Source organism: Petaurus breviceps, unplaced genomic scaffold (assembly GCF_028583685.1).
Source record: "Petaurus breviceps papuanus isolate PSGF00001 unplaced genomic scaffold, PetGlider_PUasm1.0 91041, whole genome shotgun sequence".
NCBI classification, from domain to species: Eukaryota; Metazoa; Chordata; class Mammalia; order Diprotodontia; family Petauridae; genus Petaurus; species Petaurus breviceps.
Window position 1 is genome coordinate 23,280,952 of NW_027187400.1, and position 21,506 is coordinate 23,302,457.

The following is a 21,506-nucleotide window of genomic DNA, read 5'->3' on the forward strand; positions in this document are numbered from 1 at the left end:
GCCATAGGAAGGAAATGGCCAGGACAAATCAGAGACAATTGAACATCATTCAAGCTCCCCTGGGAGGTAATAGCTTAGGAAACCCACTGGAGGGGAAAAGGTGGTTGATGACATTCTTTGTTTCTCGAGTGTATGACTAGTACTGCTGCCCTTTAAGGATATCACTTGGGGCTTAGCTTGGAGGAGAGAGTGTGAGTTGGGGTTACCCTTACTGCTCTGCTATGGCTAGATGTTCCAGGTCTCATCCCCTTTACAAAATGAGGTGGTGAGGCGTTACGTCAAACAGAAATCCTGGTTGCCACCGTGTATTTGGAATGAAGTACAATTGAAAGGGGCGAGTGCCTGTGGGGAGCTTGTCTGCATCTGGAGGGTTTTTTTCATTTCTTTGTTTGGATGGATTGGATTGGTGTGTTGAAAAGAGGTTGACATTCTTGTGTACATTGGGCTGAGCTGGCTGATAGGGACAAAAGAAACTTCAGCGTGGTCTACCCCTTGTGCAAATAGAATCAAAGGCATCAGGAGAGTTCCTTCCCTGCTTCTGAGTCCGGAGTGATGGGAAGACTGTCTGTCCCCAGGAGCTCCAGGAAGCCAAGCAGGCACTCACCATTGAACAAAGCTTCCATTATGAAAGTTAAGTCTCCAGGAGCAGTCGGTGCCTCCATTCACATAAGTGTGAGTCCATGCCTGCCTGCCCTGTCCTCTCTGGCATCAGATTCATCCGAACCCCCCTTCTTTGTATCCAGTCTTTCCCTGTCATCAAGCACAGCATTTATCACCTCTTTCTGGACTGTGCTCTGGGGACATTCTTCCCTGGGCACTTGTCTTTTCTGTATGTGGAGTGACAGTCCTAAGTCAGTGGCTAGAGACAGCACCGTGTCCTCAGAGCCCTCTGCTTCTCATCATATCTTGCTAGTGGAATCCTTGTCTCTAGCCTCAGTATCTGTTCACACAGTCCTTGGGAGGAATCTGCTGCTTTGCTGGCCCCTGGGAGGTGGATATAAGAGGGGGAGCCTGTTTTTGGAAAATGTAGTCTTCCTGTCATTTTTCTAAACCTCAAAGCCTTGGGGATGTTACTAAAAATCTCATATTCTCTCTCTCCTCTCTCCCTCTCCTCTCCCCCCTCTTTCTTCTCTCCCCTCCTTCCTCTCTCTCTTCTCTCCCTTTCCCTCCCTTCCTCTCAGTATATCTCCTAGCTTCCCTTTCTCTGTCTCTCTCATCTTTTTCTCTCTCCCTCCGTCTCTCTTTTGCTCTATGTCTCCCCCCTCCCGCTGTGTCTCCTCCCCATCCCTTCCCTCCCTTTCTCCTCTTTTTCTCTCCTCTCTCCCTCCCCTTCCCCCTCCCCCTCTCCTTCGCTCTCCTCTCTCCCTGGCTAGTTTGTTTTTCTTAGGTCTTTTTTGCTGGTCCACTGTTCATGTAGGTCTGGTTTGTGTTGTGAAACACCCCTCTGCTGCTTTGAACAATTGCCCCTTTAGAAGTCCTCTGGTGTTAGCAGGAAAGCCCACAGGAGAGCTTATATACAACTTTATAAAATTCCAGCTGCCCCATAAAATGGTAGGTCCTCATTAAGGGGTCTCCTGAGCAAAGGTCCTTTCTCAGCAGGAGCCGTCTTTGGCTCCTCCCCTTAATCTCATGAAACTCCTTTTGGGTTTGAAACAGGCATATTTCAAAGGATGGCCATGTGTCCCCCAGGCAGGAGACTGAGTGAATTGGAAACCGTGGCCTCCTGAGTTCTAAAAGGGCTTGTTGACCCTCCCCCCCGCACCCATGCCCACAATTCAGAGAAGAGAGAACCCTCTGGACTCTGTAGGCCAGATGAATCTTGTATGAGCCGTTCTGTTCCTTTTCCCTTTGCCCATAGAAATCCCTGCCTCAGTGGCCTGATTTACTGTCACAAAGAAAGGCTCTTAGGATATGTATCGGTAGTTTCTAGGAGATAAAAAAAGTAGAAGGATCAAGAAGCGTGGGCTCAAGGTGAGACAGCAGATGGAGACAGCCTTATTGATTTGGGAGTAAATGGGTGAAAAGAGAAAGTGGATAATTTCTCCCCAGCTCTCCACACACTCTCACACAGTTCTAATTTACAGCATTGTTTGCTAATTTACAGCATCCAACCCACAAACACGTCAAAAATATATTTATTATGTAGACATAAAATGTCAACCGTATAAACATTATATATGTGCACATATAGTATATGTGAGAGCCCATTAGGTTATAAGTTCCTTAAGTGTGAAGATTATGTCTTTGCTGTTCCCTGTGTTATTAGTACAGTGCGCCGCTCAACAGAGGGACTAGAGGAAGAGGCCAGGAGCTGGGTAGGCAGGGCCAGGCAGGATGGAATATGCTGAAATGTCTGCCTCAGCTCATCACTAGGTTGGTAACTCAATCCAGTTAAAATCTGCTGGAACTTCAGCAGCTTCTGTTAGGACTCTCCAGTAGTCTTGTGCACATGGACAGTCCACAAAGGCAAAAGGCCAAAAGGAAAATACAAGCTTAAGGAGAAACCGTCCTGGAGGAAATTAAAGTGATAGAAGAGACCTGTGGCATCTGGGCCGCTTAATAATGCCTCGTCACTAGTGGTCTCTCTCTCAGAAAAAAATGTAGTGGCTGTATCTGACCTCCTTCAGATTGTCTGTTGACAGATTGACAGTTGAGGGACAGTGAGAGGGCTAGGAATGAACCCTTCTGGTGTGACCACAGCACTCCAGCAAGGAATTGTTAGGCGATTTACCTAGAGATGGGACTTGTAGTTGTTTTCAGTACTAGATAAGAGGACCTGGGGAGGGTAGAAGAGTGGGAAAGGGGACTTGAAACTTGAGATAGGTGTGTACCCCAGTCAATTAGTCAGCATTTACTAAACACCTACTATGTGCTGGGGGCTGAGGGTACAGAGGGGAAAATGAAATAGTCCCTGCCCGCAAGTAGCCTCTATTCTGCCTGTAAATAGCATATAGCTAAATATGAAGACAGACACAACAAATACTAACGGGGAGACGGGGCCAGGAAAGGCTCCCTGTGAGCCAAAGCAGATGGAGCCCTGCGTGAGGGCAGGCATTTGTATTGTCCTTCAACCTCTGGAAGCGCTTGCAGTGTGTTAGTTTTCCTGTTTATCTGCACAGCTAGACTATTTTCAACTTGTAAAGGATACAGCTCTCATTCTTAGGCCTTACTGGTCTGAACTGGATTCCCAGGCATTGCAGTCATCCCTTGGAAGTGGTCCAGAAGAATTTTGCTCTTGACCCCAGGAACGGATCTAAAGCTCCTTTGCCAGGAGTCCCCAGGGCTTTCATCTCTCACTAATTGTTTCTAAGTTGTCTGTGTTCACCACACTCTCTAACCAGTTTAGTCCACTTGACTCAGAATTGTGCCACACCTACTTCCTCATTGCCGTTCATGCCGCCGCTGCTGCTATGATAACTGGGTGCGCCACCCTGGAGTCAGAAAGATCTGAATTTACATATGGCCTCCAGTACTTCCTAGCTGGGTGACCTGGACAAGTCCCTTCACCTGTTTGCCTCAGTTTCCCCATCTGTAGGGGAATGGGATAGCAATAGCACCCGCCTCCCTAGGAGGGCGGCTCAGTGAGATATGTGTGAAGCACTTTGGGAAGCTTTTATCCTTCAGTCACATCAGACTCTCCGAGACCCCATCTGGGGTTTTCTTGGCAGAGATACTGGAGTGGTTTGCCATTTCCTTCTCCAGGTCATTTTATAGATGAGGAAACTGAGTCAGACGGGGTACAGTGACCCCACAAGGATCCCTTTCTATTTGACTGTGGCACCCTTTGCCCCCTGCACCTCCTTTGCAGTTCGTAGTCCCTGGAGCTGCCCGCGGCATTGATTTGCCCAGCTGCATATTGCTGTTCTGAATCCAAGGTGGAACTTGAACCCGTCTTCGGGATGCCCAGGCCAGGCCTTGTCTCCTACGCCATGAGATCTTCACCTCCTTTGTTCTGGTACTCCTCTTCCATTATTACTGCCTTGAGAAAACAGCTAGCTAGAGCCCCCCATCTTCCTCATCCAGGACTGCTGTCTTGCAATGCCCCAAGAGGCAACCTGGCATCTTGAAAAGAGCCATGAACTAAGGGCCTGAAGATCTGAGTTCAGGTCCCAGCTCTGATCTTTCTTAGTCACTCAGACTCCCTTCAGACCTGTCTTCTCCTCTGCAAGATGTGGATGAGAACACTTCCTCAGAGAGCTGCCATGAAGAAAGTGCTTTGTGATACTCATTCACCCTAGAAATGTGGGCAGCTCTCACTGTCTGTGCTTGTCCTATTGAGGTTTTCCCTAAATTGAGTTCAGGACTTTACATTTGCCTGATTAAACTTCATCTTTAGATTGGCCCCTCATGAAGGCCTGTCCAGCGTTTGGGATCCCCATTCTGCCCTCCAGCAGAAGAAACTCACTAGCTCCCCAGGCCTTCTAGTGTCGTGTCCCTTGCACGTTCAGTCTCATCAGCTGTGCAGTGGGTAGAAGGAGGCTCCCTGGGATTAGGGAGGAAGGTGCTCAGTCCATCTGAGAGCACTGGAGAAATGGCAGGGTTTGTGGCCTCTCCCGATGGCCTACACGTGTCGTCTGTGCCTTCAAGCCAAGCAGAGCCCTGAGGCCCTCCTGCTCTGGCCCTGCAAGACTGACCCCAATTCCAGCAGGAGCTGGAGCAGCTGTCAGCGGTAGGAGATAGCCCTGACCTCAGTCATCCCCCCAGTACCTTAGAGCTTAGAGGACTTGTTTGTCTAACACCACTTAGAAATCTTAACTTGTTTTAATCTTGCTGACATTTTGGGCATCTGGGGCAAAAAAAAATGTTTACTTGTCCTGGGATCCATAGTGGGCTTTGTTTTTTATAGTGCTTTTACATAAGTTAGCTCCTTTCATCTTTGTAACATCCCTGTGAGGTACTATTATCCCTATTTTACAGAAGAGGAAACTGAGACCAAGAGAAGGTGCAGTGACTTGCCCAAGGTCACACAACTGAGGATGTGAACTCTGGTCTTCTGACTCCAAGTCCAGTACTTTCCACAGTGCCTGCAGTGACCAGAGATGAACTATATTTTAGTACTTAACCTTGGTACTTCACCTGTTCTTCCCCACCTAGAAAAAGCTCATTCTAAGGCTATCTGAGTCTTACTCTCTCTTCCCTCAGGAACGCAGGCTTCTGGCTAGTGCTTGGATTTAAGAGCTTCTCACTCTCCCATACAGGCCCTGGTAACCATAGTTTCCCTGATCCACATGGCCTTCCTGCTTAGCAGCCTCTTTCCTCTGCCACATCCATTCTCCCAAGGCTGTGGCCATTCCTCCATTGGAGACACTGGTCGCTCAATTGGCCACATTCTGCTAGCACTAGTAGGCCTGTGCCAGAAGCCAGGGAGGCAGCATGGCTCTCTATGTAAGCAAAAGGCACTAGGAAAAAAGGCAGGAAACTCCCAAGAGAACCGAGTCCTACAACTTCAGAGCACCTCATAGAGCCACTGGTCTGGCTCCCTTATTTTACAGGAGAGGAAACTGAGGCCCTGCATCCTTGCCCAGCATCAGAGGCGAGATTCCAAGCCACGGCCTCTGGGGCCAAACCCATGCTCTGTCCCTGTACATTACCATCTGAACCCAATCACAGATATGGACTCTCTAACTCAATTCAGCGAATAATCAGCCCACTGTGTGCTAGGCCTTGGTGGCCCAGCCTGATCCGGAAGGGAAGGGAGAGGGGCACTGCTGATGGGCGGGGGGGGGCGGGGTCTGCATTTGGGAAGGACAGTGACCAGGATCTCCAAGAGACCCTGCTGGGAGAGTGTGCTCAGAGCCCCCTGGCCGCAGAGAGGGGGGATGGCCTCTAGGCGGCTCTGTGTCCCTGTCCAGGGCACACTCTCAGGTCACTCACACACTTGGCTGCTTTCATTTTATTTTCAGCTGCCCTGATTATTGAAAGCAGTTGATGAGTTGGGTTATCAGCCTCTCTTGGGTCTGTGAAGCCACAGAGCAGGGCGTTTATACAAACTCACTTTTTCACTGGAAAAGTTCTAGGGCCCTGGTTTCTGTGGTCTCTGACCTGTGGCCAGCATCCTGGAGGCCAGCCTGTGGGCTTGGTTCAAGAAAGGAGGCCCCAGGAAGTGTCTGGGTATAAGTCTACAACCAAGGGCCTCCTGGATCGCATCTCCCCAGCTGAGGTCATTGAGGCCGACCTTTCCAGACAGGAGGAAAGCATTGCCATTCTCTCCCCCCTTCTATTGGAATCAGTGCCCAGAGGGCAGGTGAGGATAACTGCCTTCTCTTTGTTCTCCTAGCATCAACAATAAGCTGCAACAGCCAGAGGCAGCTGCTGGGGTGCTGGAGTACGCCATGAAGCACTTTGGAGAGCTGGTGAGTCCTTCACTGGGCGGGGCCCTAGCCTGGAAGTCAGGCTGTGCCAGGAACGCTCCCTCACTGGGCATCACTCTCCCCACCTTGCATAAGAGAGAACCGTGATCAGCATGGCACTCCCCACCTCGAGAAAGAGAGAGCCGTGATCAGCCTGGCGCTGTGACATAATGGAAATAACAAGAGCTCACATTCACACAGCCCTTCAGGGTTTGTGAAATGCTCTGTATGTTTATGTCATTTGATCCTCACAACAGCTCTATGAGATAGGCACTGCTATCCCCATTTTATAATAGGAAACTGAGGCAGAGAGACTCTGCCTTGCTCAAGATCACATGACTTGTAAGCGCTTTAGACGAGATCAGAAGCTGGGGCTTTCTGGCTCCAGGTCTAGCCCTCTGCCCACTGGGCCATTTAGCTGTACCAGGAGTCAGAGATCTTGGGCTCAAGGCCCACCTACTGGCAGTCTGACCCTGAACAAGTCATTGCCTTCTCTGGCCTCAGTTTCTTCATCTGTAAAATGATGGGGTGGGACTAGAGGACCTCTAAGTTCTCTCCCAGCTCTAACGTTATTTAATTGGAGTAATGAAGCACTCTGAGTTTAAAATGCCATCGGTCAAACTCGCCAGAAAAAAGAACAGTTCAGATGGTGAATATTCTTGGTTTTGTCTTTTCCGTTAATTGTATGCTCTCTGCTTTTCCCTCACCACCACTGCTTTTTAGTCAGTGATTCTATAAATATGGCAGGAGCTGTGCTAAGTGCTGGGAATATAAATATGAAAAGAGGAAATCATCCCCTCTCCTCAAGGCACTTACAATCTAATGGAATAATGTCGTTAATTATTATCCTTAAGTCTTTCCATTAGTCTAGATGATCTTATCTTTTGGCTCAGTGATATCTCCTGTAATACGGGCTCCATTGGCATTATATTGGATTCTTTGAGAGTCAAGGAGATTCTGCAGTTGGGAGAGAGCAGAGACCAGTGCTATGTGTCTGATGAGCTTCAGGAGATGACAAGCCCCAATCCATCACGTCTTCAGCCCATTTCTTTGTGTAACTAGGCTCAGAAAGTACGTCTTTGGGTGCTGATGGGTTCCCAAGGGCATCTGACATTCACCTTGACCACAAGTCATTTTGTGGAAGGAAGCAACAGGGCTCAGAAGATGCTCGGTTCTCCCCCAGAATGGCTGCATTTTCCTTTGGCCTCCTCAAAGATTAGCCTAGGATATATTGGTTGAAAGAAGGTCCCTACAGAAGGATGATCCACTGAGATCAGCCACAGAGGCCCACATGTCAGCTTCAAGTGAAAATTTGCTCAGTCTCCAGGGTCCAGAGGTAGCTATTACCTCAGGGAGCTGTTACCATAGCCAAAAAGAAGCCCCTGGTTCAGTTTTTATGTATTTTTATTGTGTAGCAACTCTTACTGCATTTCTTGGCAGAGCCCGCCCTCCCTCGGCACAACTGGTCTAAGCACCTTCTCATTAGATCTCAGTTTGGTTCACCATGTTTTAAACCTTAGCATTTTTGCAATCGTCTGCAGTTTCAGAATCCTATTCTCTTTCTCCCTGTAGTCCCTGACCTGATCAGGGATCTGAGATCCCCTGCGGCCCACCTACTCCTACTGAGCTCAGCAACATGCAGAAATATACCAGGAATTCAGGGATGTTGGCAGAACATGAAGTCATGAATCCATCTTGGAAAAGAAATTTCAGCAACCCGCTGAACATTTTGCTTTGTGACTTAAATGCTTAGGTGGTCTCCTTGCAGTCAGTCTTCTCTCTAATTTTTCCCGTTTGTGCCTGTTAGAGCCAGGCTGTGGGGAATGCAGGCGTCACATGTGGTTTTACCCCAATGAACAAAATGCCCAGCTCCAACAAACATCAATAAAGCAAGATGGCTACAAGATTAGTCTGAGGACAGGGGGAGATGGGTCTGGTTCAGCAAGAGTTCTGCTGCAAGTGAGAGGGCCTGTGAGCTCTGAACAGTAGAGAGTCAGAACAAAAACTGAGTAAGAGCCTGCTGTGAGCAGAGGAAACACAGAGATTGGATAAGGCATCATCCCTGTGCTCAAGGAGCTCCCAGGCCAGTAGAAGGCCAGGATACCAACACAGAACTAGAATACCTGATAACTTATTATAAGTGCACTAGTGAGAACCAAACCCCATTGCTGAACCTTAGAAAAAAAAGAAAAACGGACCCGTTTCCCAGCCGTCCCTCCAACCCCCCACAGCAGCATAGCCCCAAGTGCCCAAAATGGCTCCTGTGTGAGAGGAAGAGAGACGCTAAGAAATGTGTGGTGCAATGTTCCACTCCCTGGCGCTGTGGAGGCAGATTGGCAGTCCCAGAAAGGTTTTCGGGTGATTTATCAATACACGTGCAGACGTAGTTTGTGTACTCTGAGAGCTGCATTTGAAAAAGTGAGAGAGGTTTTTGAGGTAGCTTCCACTTGCCTTCATTTGGGTCTTAACCTCATAAGAAAACACGAAAACCCTGCCCTCTCCCCCAGAGGAAAAAGACACAAGCAAGGGACAAGAGGAGGAGAGCTAGCCAGGGCCTCCGGGACCCTTCCTAGAGAAAGAAGGCATATGGATCGGCTTTGTAGGTTTTTGTCGCCTTTTGTTTTTCTAAATTTCAAAACCTCCGTCCCATGCCCCTCCCCTTTGCAGAAAACCATCCCTTATGATAAATAAGGTAAAGAAAAGGGGAGGGAGGGAGGGCTCAGCAGAACAGACCCACACATCACCTGAGTCTGGTGTGTATGCCTTGTTTCACACCCACGGTCACACACCTCTTCAAAGAAGAGAAAGAGGTACCTTTGCTCATCTCTTCTTCAGGGTCGAGCCTGGGGATAGCAGGTTTAGTACTATGAAGAGTTCAAAAAGCTGAGAACATTTTGAGACACTTCAGCATCTGTTGCTGCTTCTGTTTCCCAAGCCGGGCCCAGGATTACATTGTCCGTACAGAACCATATTGTTTCAGAGTAAATCTCTGGGCAGCATCTGCCATCTCTTGGCAAAAGCTCTTTAGCTAGTGGTGCCAGAGCCCAAAAGATAAACTCAGATGGGAATGTGGAGGCCAGGGTGGGGGTTAGGCAGAGAAAGCACATAAAAACAAGCCAGTCTCCTACTGAATTTTGGACCTGCCCCTTGAGAGTCGGGTTCTGTTGCTTTAAGACTTTGCTTGACTCAGCACCGCTCACGTGGAGGGCTCTGAGTTTCAGCGTGGCACCGGCTCTGCCCAGGACCCACAGGGCCATCATGGAATTCTTCCTCTGCTCCCTGCCAAGGACTCAGCAAGAGGGAACATTGGTGGAACATCCAGAGACAGGAAAAAAAATCTTCAAAGATTCCCAAGCAGACTTCTTTTATTTCCTCAAAGTTATGATCCATTAAGAGAAGCCCGGAGATTAAAGAGCTAAAAAGAGTTAGGTTTCTCCTCCAGCAAATGTGTGCTCATTTATGGCCAGTGATTGTGTAAACCACAGCCTGTCTTCTAAAGTAGTGAGGTTAACCACAAACCCCAGAAAGTAGCTGCCACTCCTGCCACCTGACCCAGCTCTAGCACTGGTACCAGTGAGGCCCTGGCAGCATTGCCAGGTGTCTGCTGTCCCCAGAGAAGAACTGTCCTTCTGCCCCTCACCAGCCTCAGGCCCTATATCCTCCTGCTCTGCCGACTTGAGCCCATGAGTAAGGGAGGGAGAGAGGTGTGGAGAGAAGAAACACAGGCCAGCAGTTCCTCTCAGAATGTCCTGGCATAGTTTCTGACGTTCTACAGAGGCACCAGCATTTCAGGTCTGTACCAAATCAGATACCTCCAAGTATGTTGAAACTCTCTGCCCAAATACAGACTTGAATAAACCAGGAAATTAAATGGCATCCACAATGTGCTTTTCAAATCAAGCATAGAATCCAGCACCTCAGAAGAATGTGTGGCGTGCAATGTGTCCCGGCTTTACCACAAACTCCCCAGCACATTAGGGGCAGCTGAAACTCCTCTCTGTCTTCCCTCCCTGACAGGAGATCCAGGCTACCTGGTATGAAAAACTCCATGAATGGGAAGATGCCCTGGTTGCCTATGATAAAAAGATGGACACAAACAAAGATGACCCTGAGCTAATGCTGGGCCGGATGCGCTGCCTGGAGGCCTTGGGAGAATGGTGAGCTTATGTGATGATGTGAACGCTTAGCTTGACCCGTGGACTCCTAGAGCCACTCATTAGTTAAATCCCCATCTCAGCTTTACCTGACTTGGTCTTCTACATAACACTGTTACCGTTTCCCAAAACCAGAATCCCACTGACCCCCGCCCCATAGACCCCCATCTCATAACTGCAGTTTCACAAAATAAAGTGACACTGATTTACCTCACTCCATGCCTGTGCTCTGCAGACTAGAAGTAGGCCTCATCATCATTAGTCTTTTGGAGTTCCCATTGTTCATGATTTGGGTTGAAGTTCTGAAGTCTTCAGTGTTCTTTTTTACTGTAACCTGTCCTCTTGGTTCTTCTTTCTTCGCTCGGCATCAGTTCATACAGATCTTCTGAAGTGTCTCTGAAAGCTTCATTGCTGTTATTTCCTATGGCACAATAAAATTCCCTTATGTTCACATGCCAGTGTGTTCAGCCATTACCCATTAAGTACCTATGTGTTACCAGTTTCTTGATACCACAAAAGGTGCAGCTATAAATATTTTGACATATATGGGACCCTTTTCCTATTTTTGACCTTTGTGCTAAATACCTAGTAGTGGTATTGTTGGGTCAAGGGGTAAGAAGTTTGTTGACTAAGTATGTCCCAAAGATTCATCTGTCAATCGGCTGGTTATATATTTGTAAATGCATTCACAGCTATTGAGCATAAAAACATTTTTAAAGGCCTTAAAACAGGCTGTTATCTGTAGAGAAAAGTTAAATTTCAAGGCCTGGCCTTTGGATGTTAATTTTTGGAAGAAAATACAAAGACTGTGCTTGACGGAGAGTCTGACACATAGTAGGTGCTCAATAAATGCTTATTGACTGACTGATTGATAGGTTTTGGACAGTGCATCTCAAGTTTGGCCGCAAGAGTGTTGGCCCCTCACTAGTGAACTCTCTCTCTCTGGGAGAAGTCCAGTTTCTTAAAGAGACATTTTATTGAAGTCTTTTGTCTCCACATCACAGTCATTTTCTGTTCAAAATCAAACTCTTCCTCATGACAGAAACCCCCAGTACAGAAACAGCTGGTGAAATGTACCTCACAGTCTGCCCTGGGCCCCCCCACCCCAGCTGAGGTGAGGGCCAAGCTCTTTCCTCCTCCTCTCCAGGACCGCTGTCCAGAGTTGGGCTTCTTCACAGGGATCTTCTCATCAGCGTTGTTGGAGCCAGCTTGGGGATGGCTCTTTGGGTTGGGCTGCCTTCACTCCAGATCACTTGTTGATCCCTCGAGGCCCCGGACAGTGGCAGCCAGTGCTGTGCCTGTACCCAGTGCGCACTGTCCAGGGGAGAGGGGTGTCAGGAAGCAGCCACCAACCCCTCTGTACTAGGCCACTCCTCTGGGCTTGAGAGGTCCCTGAGCTGATCACCTGCAGAGGGGGTGGATAGAGAGAACCTGTCTCAGATTAGGAGCTCTTCACTTTTTCTGTGTCCTTGAAGTCTGGTGATAATAACATGTATGCTGCACCTCAAGGTTGGTAAAGGGCTTTACAAATAGTGCTTCACTTCATCCTCACAACAACCCTGAGAGGTGGCGCTGTTTTTAATCCCCATTTTACAGATAAGGATGCTGAGGCAAACAAAGGTGAAGTGACTTGCCCAGGGTCACACAGCTAGTAAGTGTCTGAGGCAGGGCGGCTAGGTGGCGCAGTGAATAGAGCACTGGCCCTGGAGTCAGGAGGACCTGAGTTCAAATTTGACCTCAGACACTTGACACAATTACTAGCCATGTGACTTTGGGCAAGTCACTTAACCCCATTGCCCTGCCAAAAAAAAAAAAAGTGTCTGAGGCAGGATTTTAACTCAAGTCTTCCTAACTCCCAAGCTTAGCATCCTGTCCATTGGACTACCTAGAAGTCTGGTGAAGACCACGGGTCCCTTCTCAGAATAGTGTTTTTAAATGCATAAAATGAAATACATACAATTGCAAGGAAACCAATCATATTGAAATAGACATGATTTTTTTCCCATCCTATTTCACAGACTCCCTGAAATCTATTCACAGACCCCTTGAAGGTTCATGGATCTCAGGTTAAGAGCCCCTGTCCTGGGCCCTTCTTGATGATAATATGAAAATTACTTATCTCAAGTAGACTCTAACAGATCTCATTAATTTCTTCTGAGAGGCAGAAAATCCAGGGTGGGTGGTTTTAACAGACATACTGCAAAAGGGTACCCAAGAGTAGCTGGGAGGCAGTGTGGTGTAATGAAAAGGTACTGAACCAGCACTGGGAGCCCCAGGGCCTGGTGCTGGCTCTGCTACAGGGAGAACCTGACCAGGTGACCTCGCCTCCCCAAACCTCGGCTTCCTCTTTGCAGGGTCAGAATCACTGACTTGGAGCCAGAAAGGGCCTTACACGTTCTCCCATCCAAGGATCTCAGAAACCAGCCAGTCAGACCCTCTCACTTCACAGACTAGGAAACCGAGGCCCAGATCAGCTAAGTCACCCAGTTACCTAGGTGGTCAGTGCCAGCTGAGCTTGGAACTCCCATTAAGCATTTCTTTTACTGTTCCATAGAACCTCAGTGATCTCTGATGTCCGATCCAGGTACAAAAATCTGAGACTCTGTAATATGGTCCTCACTCTTGAGTGTGCTTTCTACTATTTTGGATGATCTGATTTTCATTAATTGAGTAATTGACCACAAGCTCATTGGGTAATGAGTGAAGACCTTGCATGTAACCATTTCTGTCCTGTTTGTCTTATTCTGAGTATTCAAAGGCCTGGGGAATAACCAACAGTGATGAACTTCTAAATGTAGGCCCTCATTAAGTTATTCCATACCTAAGTACTGATTTCAGTTTGAAAGGTCTTTCAGTGACCTGGGCCTCACTAGAATTTGCCCATCAGAGTCATGGCCTTAAGCCTACTTTGCATATCCAAGTGTACATCCTTAGAGTGCAGGTTTGCAGACACCCCCACTCCTTATGAGAAGAAACCCCGATGTTCTTTGTCTGCTGGGATGGTACTTTTGACATTTCAGAAGGGGCCCAGCTATCAAAGACAGTGCACTACCCACAAGCACGCATTAAGAGTCTACTGTGTGCCAGCTACAAACATACAAAAGCCAAACAGTCCCTGCCCTCAGAGAGCTTATATTCTATCAAGGGAGACTCCGTGTACAGTTACTGGCATCTCTACAGGATAGGCACAGTGTGATGTTGGTGGGGGAAGGATACTAGCAGCTGGAGAGTGAGGAAAACTCCATGGAGAACGTGAGCTTACCCTTAGAACAAATGTCATGATTCAAGAATCAGGCCACAGAAGCAGACAGTAAAGAGATGATTTACTTCCTCTATGAAGTGGGCCCACAAGACCCTGCTCTTGGGGTGGCTAGGTGGCACAGTGAATAGAGCACTGGCCCTGGAGTCAGGAGGACCTGAGTTCAAATTCAGCCTCAGACGATTCACACTTACTAGCCGTGTGACCTTGGGCAAGTCACTTAACCCCACTTGCCCTGCTCTCCCCTCTCTAAAAGAAAAAGACCCTGCTCTTGCCCAGCCATGGGTTCTGTTGGCCTGAACTGAGTCTTTCTCTTCCTTAAGGGGGCAGCTCCACCAGCAGTGCTGTGAAAAATGGACCCTGGTCAACGATGAGATTCAGGCTAAAATGGCCCGGATGGCTGCTGCAGCTGCTTGGGGTTTAGGTAAAGTGTTCTGTCTGCGACCAGTGGGGTTGTTCTTGGGCACCATGGCACCCTGGGCAAGGGCCTGCTCTGCAGAAGAGTCAGAACTCTATGTGCTGGCTCATTCCGCGTAACTAATATGACCTTGGTGAAATGACCAAACCACAGAGTAGACACATCAGGAGGATTGGGTTTAGTTTGGACCTTCACTGTAATTAGCAGCTTTATGTCATCAGACCCCAGACTGAGGACAATTAGCAATGTCCAGGCCAAAGAAGACTGGCAAGGTAGGGAGGGGAGAAGGAGGATGGTAGGTCATAGGCAGAGCACTTTGCCAGTGGTACCCAGAGAAAGATTGCTTCACCTCCACCTCTGTTCAGCCTCACTTGAGTCACAAAGCTTGTCCCTTTCCTTTAGTGAGCACTGGGATCTATCCAAACATTTTTCAAAAACAAATTGCTTCCTGACGAATCATCTTTTACTATTTGCTTCTGCCCAGGGGCAGGGAGAATGGATGAGCTGACGTTCCTGAGTAAAAGTCAGGGAAATGCCTTGTAAAAATCGGCAGCCCTGCACTTTGCAGCTAATGAAGCTGATATCTTCTGCAGATGGCTTTGGAATTACTGGAGTCTGATGTCTGTTCATTCCCCTCGGGGAAGTGAATAACTCTTCCTGGCTCCAGTCTTTTCCCCAGCCCTCAAGTGCCTAGCGTGACATAGGGCCCTCTGTGCTATGGCCTGGCCCATCTTTCCACTGCCTTCTGAGAGCCTCCAGTGTGGTGAGGAGGTAGCCCAAGCACCAAGGGAGGCTCTTTGTCTAGTCCAGTGGCTCGTCTATGTAACGAGTGCATTTGGGTGTAGCTGGGTTTTCTCTGGCCCCCCAGAGCCATCTCACACCCCTTCACGGTGAGGATTGTTGGTCGTGTCATAAATCTAGCTCCTTGGTCCTTAGAGTCAAGCAGCGTTTGGCCGCTTGGCCGTCGGGGCGCTCGGGATCCGCTTGTTTGTGAGGCCTGGGCCTGGTGGCTGAGAAGGGATGAACAGCGTCTCCCTGTGCTCTGGGTGCAGGTCAGTGGGACAGTATGGAGGAATACACCTGCATGATCCCGCGGGACACACACGACGGGGCTTTTTACAGAGCCGTGCTGGCTCTGCACCAGGACCTCTTCTCGCTGGCTCAACAGGTACCGTCATCTCCGCTGCCTGCCCAGCGTGCTGCTAAAGCCCTCTCTCAAGGTCCTCACGAGCAAATCCATATCCCTCCCACTCTTTTTGGCTCAGTCTCCCCCCGATGTTCTCTCCTTCAAGCCCTCTTAGAGGGTTTCCTTTCCAGTGGCCTGTATTCTGGGTCCCACACCTGAAGCCAGTGGGGACCAGTGAGTTCAGATGCCGGGAGAGACAGCAAGCCTATTGCTCTCCCGGGCCTATTGAGCCTTTAAGCTTCATGGGTGCTGCTCAGCGTGGGCCCATAAGTACCCGCGGCCTTTTTGATCCCGACTCTCCTTGTTTTTAATCTTCTTTATCCTCACTTTCCTTGGAGAGAAAAGAGAGCCTGTTAGTTTGTCTCAGTAGAATTCAGAGAATGAATGGATAGTCTCACACTGCAGCAAATATCAATCCCCAGGTCCTTTTTTGGCCTTGCTCTTGTTTCGTACGTTGATTACTTTCCAGGGAAGCTGATATTTTATTTGAAAATTCTGTGCTGACTTGCAGAATTAGATAATGGAGTAATCAAATCAGCCCTGTCAAGCCCCAGACGTGCTTTCAGTGAGGTGCATGGATAAATGATCCTAGCACTTAAAGGGATGAGGGCTTGGTAATTAACCTTAAACATTTAAAAAAGGAAAAGCTATGGATGAGAGGTTTTTAAATTGATGGCCCAGACTAGGAGGTAGCTGCAGTCCTGCAGCTGCACCCAGGACTCCTGTGTACAGGAAGGAGTTGAGACCGTGTTGCCTATTACTGAGGTGGAGAGGCCTGTCATCCAGAGACCAGTCTGGCTGAGTGGAGAAGCTCACCCTCATATGTCTGTGGTGGCTCTCCAAGGGCTCCCACCAAGTCAGAGAGAGTGTGCTCTGTGACTGTGCAGGGAATACCCACTCTGGTGAGATCACCAGGCCTGAAAGCACTGATCGGGGACTCTCCCATGTTCACAGTGCTTTCACTGCCCCATCATTGCAAGCTTCTCAAGCCAGGGCAGATTCCTCATGTCTCATCTATTCTTCTCATGTTTCCTGCTTTGATGGAGAGCTGACTTGTTTTTCAAGGCATTCAGAACTGGGAAGAGGTTTCTTTCCCTCTTAGGTAAATTCTTTACTTTTGCCTTCCACCTCCCCACAATGGATTGGGAGCAGGGAGATCTCTGCATCTCGTCAGGGAGCCCTGAAGTAAGAGCAGTGACTCAGGCACCCTGAGTCCAGAGCCCAGTTTCAGCGAGTTTATTTCTCCCTTTCTTCCAGTGCATCGACAAAGCCAGGGACCTGCTGGATGCTGAGCTAACGGCCATGGCAGGAGAAAGCTACAGCCGGGCCTATGGGGTGAGTGGGAGACCCTCAAGATAGCTTTCTTTTCTTGGTCCATTTGCAATATTTCCACAAAATGAGATGTTTGGGCTTTCTAGGCCCCTGGAAACATGCCTGTGCCTGGTCTGGTCAGCAGATAACCTGACATCAGAAGGGCTGACTTAAGCTAATCCTCCTTTCTGGATCCCTCATACAGTGATTAGGATGGAATGTGGTTTGCTTCCTTCAGGCAATGGTTTCCTGCCATATGCTCTCCGAGCTGGAGGAAGTTATCCAGTATAAACTTGTCCCCGAACGGCGCGAGATCATCCGGCAGATCTGGTGGGAGAGGCTACAGGTAAGGAAGCCTGTGAGAAGGAGTACATGGGCTTGTCCGCTGGGACCCTCTGCCCCCTCTGCCCTCTCCTGCCTTCTGGCTGAATGCTTGCCCTTGCCATAGCTACAAAATGTTTAACTCACATTGAAGGCAGTACATATCGATTAAACACGTGGCTGATGCAAACACTTGGCCAAGGGCTGGAAGGAATACAGGGTTTAGCTCAGACAGGTGTCCTGTCCACCTTCATGGTACTTACACTCTAGAAGATTCAAAGCAACATTCCTGAGAGGCTTTCCCAGGACAGAGGGAAGAAGCTAAGGATGGCAGATAGTCCTGAATTTAGGATCCTCAGCCCCAGTCCATAGGAGAAGGGCATTCCCTGAGCTGGCCACCTTCATGCCACTCCCCAGGCCCTGGTGTGGTGCTGTCCTCACTGAGCAGCCCCTTCAGGCCACCATCACAACTTGTACTGAGAGGCCTCTCGCTTGGAAGGGGCTTTTCATCATGTTCACTGCATCACTTAGACCATCCGAATGAGCACAGGCAGCCAAGTCAAGTTCCCTGAATTCCCTCATTTACACATTTCAAGGCAGGTCCCTTGATGACAAAAAATCCTTCCATTGCTTGGCTAAGGGTAGACATACAAAGATAGAAACATTTACCTCCTGAAGCCTCTTACCTTCTTCAGGAACTGAGCGTGCCCTGGGCTTGTCACCCACCCCCCCCGAGGTTCTCTCCTGCTACTCATTCCCATTGTGTCCGCAGAGTGCTGACCAGAGGTGGCTCCATGCTCTCTGGGCCACGCAATAAACTGGCCGGAGCTGCCTGACTCTGAGCAGGCTTCCCAGCACATTCCACTGGAAAGGGAGGGCAGCCCTGGGCAAGGAGACATCCATGAATACAACTGTTTATGGTCCTGAAAAAAAGCACATACAGTTCTTTTACATTTTTTATAGCGTTTTATTAGTAATTATGAAATGCCTGCTGAATGTTTTGGTGGAAAGTTTTTGAACACTGGAAAAAAGGTTCCATGAAGCAAATATTTCCTTTCTGACTTACATGCACCCTCACTTTTAAGTGCCACTAATGATTGGGGTGCTACAGTGTCCAAATCAGAAATCTGATGATTTTCCTCATGGTATAATAAACAGAGTTTTGTCCCAGGACAGACTCGGGAGTTAGAGCACTGGGCCAGTCCTGGGTGGAGCTCATGCCTTTCTCCAGGAGGCTCAATCCAGCATGGTTTCCCTAAGCCATCATTAGAAGGGGCCAAATTATTTTAGCATCTGGGAGAAACTGACAAAAGTGGGTTTCAATAACAACAAACAACTCACTCTTTGTACTTTCTGTTTTTCTGACTTTATAAACCATTGTTGTTTTTGTACTTCTTGGATTGGAAGGACACTGTGACCCAGGCCCCAAAATAAAGCATGGCATATGGTATGAAAATGTGGCTTTCGTTGATGGGATGCTATGGAAATAGAAGGAGCTGTTGTGGCCAGGGAGCTGCCATTTAGGGCTCTGGTTTTTGAAGTCCAAAGCTGAGGAATTCATGGAATTCTGGACTAAATTCTAAAGACCATCAGCTCCTGTTTCCTCATTCTCCAGAGGAGGACCTGGAGACCCCAGGGGTCCTATCACCAAGCAGACCTAAGATGCAGCTCTTCTGCTCATGTCATTACTCTTCTGATAATTGTGACTGTTCGGTCATTGATCATCCTGTCCCCAGCAGGAGAGGGCAGAGCCCCTGGATAGGGACTCGGAGTCAGGACCGGAGCACGCCTCTGATGCTGGCCAGCAAAGTCACTTAATGTCTCTTGGCTTCCATTTTGTCAAGTGTGAAATGAGAGGGCTAGACTTAGTGGCTTCAAAGCCATGACCCCGCCACCAGCCTGTCTGCTCTTTCCAGTCTCTACCTTAATGGTTAGCCATTTCAGCTCCACACTACCCCCTCTGTCCTTGAGTTCATCATGCCCTTGTCCTGTCTCCACTCATTTTGTGACACACTCCATCCTGAAACATTCCATCTCCTCCACTCCCAGCCGTGCTGACTGAATATATTCCCAGATCATTATAGCCCACTCGGGCACCAAGGCAGTCCTTTGATTCCTCCCCAATTGATTCCCTATCTCATTCCCCACAGATGCTGTTCTAAACCTCCTTTTTCCCCTTCAAGTTTCCTACACCTCTCTCCCCTCCTCAGCTTAAAGGGCTGTGTCCCTGGCACACAGCAGGCACTTAATAAATGCTTCTTCCCCCATATCTACCGCCTCAGTTCAGTCCCCCATCACCTTTCACCTAGATTATGGCAACAGCCTCCCAGTTGATCTTCCCATCTCCAGTTCATCCTAAACGCTGACACCAGAGATATGACCATGTGACCCCTCCCTCCCCACTCAGTCAACTCAGTGCCTTGAGGATAAAGCAGAAAACTCCTCTGTTGAGCTTTTCAAGCCCTTTACAAGCTGGCCCCGCATGACACTCAGATCTCCTTTCTCCATGCTTTTGCTGTGGCCATCCCTAGACCTGGAATGCCCGCCATACATCACCATCACCACCACCTCATGAACAGCCTCTCCGCCTGTAGAAGCGGCTTAGGCCTCACTTCTCTGTGAGGCTTTTACTGATTCCCTTCTCCCCCAGCTGATGAGAGCCGCCTCTGCCTGACTCTTGTGTTTGACTACTCACATGTATTCATGTATTTATCCCTATGCACGTGCTGATTTTCTCCCCTGGGGGAATGTGAATTCCCTGCAAATAGGGTTTGTTTCACATTTCTGGTACTTTATCTCCAGTGATTAACACAAAACCTGGCCTGGCAGATCATAGTAGGCCGTTCATAAATGCTTGTTGATTGTGTGATCCAAGTGATGAAAAGAATTTAGCCTCCTTAATGGGATTTTATTTTCCTTTTCAAATGGTAAAACAGTTTGCATGTGTCCATGAAGCTGGCATTTTTCCTTCTCTTGAATTTCAATGGGGGGGGTATGCATGTGCACGTGTGTGTATTTCAGCACTGTAGAGTCATTTTTCTACAGCACACAAGAAGGGAATTACTAGATATGTGCTTGTTCAGTCTTATAAGACTGAGAAAACTGAAGGTAACAAAATGAAATCTATTTAATAAAGGATTTTCTTTATTATTCGGGGATTGAAGGCAGAAGGGCAGGGTAGAATATTAATGTGAGATCCTGGATAGAAGCTAATTCATTCTTCTAAACCTGCCATCACTCAGGGCTGCCAGCGGATCGTAGAAGACTGGCAGAGAATCCTCATGGTACGGTCTCTTGTTGTCAACCCCCATGAGGACATGAGGACTTGGCTTAAGTACGCAAGTTTATGTGGCAAGAGTGGAAGATTGGTGAGTACCCTCTGCCCAGCTGCTCCCCAGCAAGGCTGGTGTCGGGGGGCTGGGGAAGAGCACATGGCGCTCTTATTCCAGACTGCCTTGTAACCTGCTCTCTTCCTCCTATTTTTAAGGCACTTGCTCATAAGACTTTAGTGTTGCTCCTGGGAGTTGACCCCTCTCGACAGCTAGACCATCCTTTGCCAACTGTTCACCCTCAGGTGACTTATGCCTACATGAAGCACATGTGGAAGAGTGCACGAAAGGTCTGTATCCTCCTCGGCCTTCCCTCCCCCTACCTGGTCCCTGAAGTCCCCTGACCGGTTTTGATCATTGGAACCATCTGTGATTTCATAGGTCTGGCTTCGCTCCCCACGGGCGTGGGTCAGTGTTCACAGAGCAGGGCCCCAATCTCTGCCCTTTGAACATTTCCACCTGAACTACTCCTCATCACCTCTCTCCATCAGAAGTTGTCCTGTGATAGTTAGGTAGTTGCATGTTGGCATACGTGTCTGAAGAAGCCATCCACACTCCATAGGCTTTCCAGCGATGCTGCTTGCACGTCCAGGGTGTGGGAAGTCACAGAGAAAGCCCAGTCCTTGCTCCTTCTGAGCAAATGAGGTGGCTAGATGTTCCAATTATCTATTTGGAAAAGCACAGGCTCTGAAGCTGTCTCCTGGAGACCTTCCCAAGACCCATTGAGTTTGTTCAGGATTTCACCGTTCTCTTTTTTTCTATCATCAAACTGGAATTCACAAGCAACAACACCCAGGGTGTAGTGATGCCAGAACCAGGGGGAAAGTCTTTTTGGGAGCCAGGGTCACATTCCTCCTGTTCCCTTTAAAGAGAAGCCCTTTGGAAATGGGGCTGCCCCTGGTTTGTTTTTTAAAATCACACTAGACCCATGATCACGTTAACAAAAATAAGTGGCCCCATGTGAGACCAGTCTTTCCCCTGGAACCTGACCAATGAGTAATTCAGATTGAACTGGCCAAAACTGGCACCTGCTTTGGCCATTTTCTCGATCAAGAGGAGGGAGACTGATGCCACCACCACCACACCCCTCCCCTCTCCACTGTGATTACCCATGGCAGAGAAAGGGGTGGGGATCAGCAGTAAGGCGTGGGACTAGGGACCACGTTTTACTGCAGACC

The 21,506-nt window shown here is 48.6% G+C and overlaps 1 protein-coding gene across 2 annotated transcripts in view; it reads left to right on the top strand.

Annotated features, from left to right (window-relative positions):
• The window catches only part of MTOR (mechanistic target of rapamycin kinase), a 113,146-nt gene that overhangs the window by 60,434 nt on the left and 31,206 nt on the right, over positions 1–21,506 (top strand). For both annotated transcript variants that reach the window (XM_069078976.1, XM_069078977.1), the window contains exons 29-36: positions 6,278–6,353; positions 10,368–10,507; positions 14,087–14,187; positions 15,234–15,349; positions 16,625–16,702; positions 16,917–17,024; positions 20,242–20,367; positions 20,487–20,618. In XM_069078976.1, coding sequence (XP_068935077.1) covers positions 6,278–6,353; positions 10,368–10,507; positions 14,087–14,187; positions 15,234–15,349; positions 16,625–16,702; positions 16,917–17,024; positions 20,242–20,367; positions 20,487–20,618 — 877 coding nt within the window. The remainder of the gene's footprint in view (positions 1–6,277; positions 6,354–10,367; positions 10,508–14,086; positions 14,188–15,233; positions 15,350–16,624; positions 16,703–16,916; positions 17,025–20,241; positions 20,368–20,486; positions 20,619–21,506) is intronic.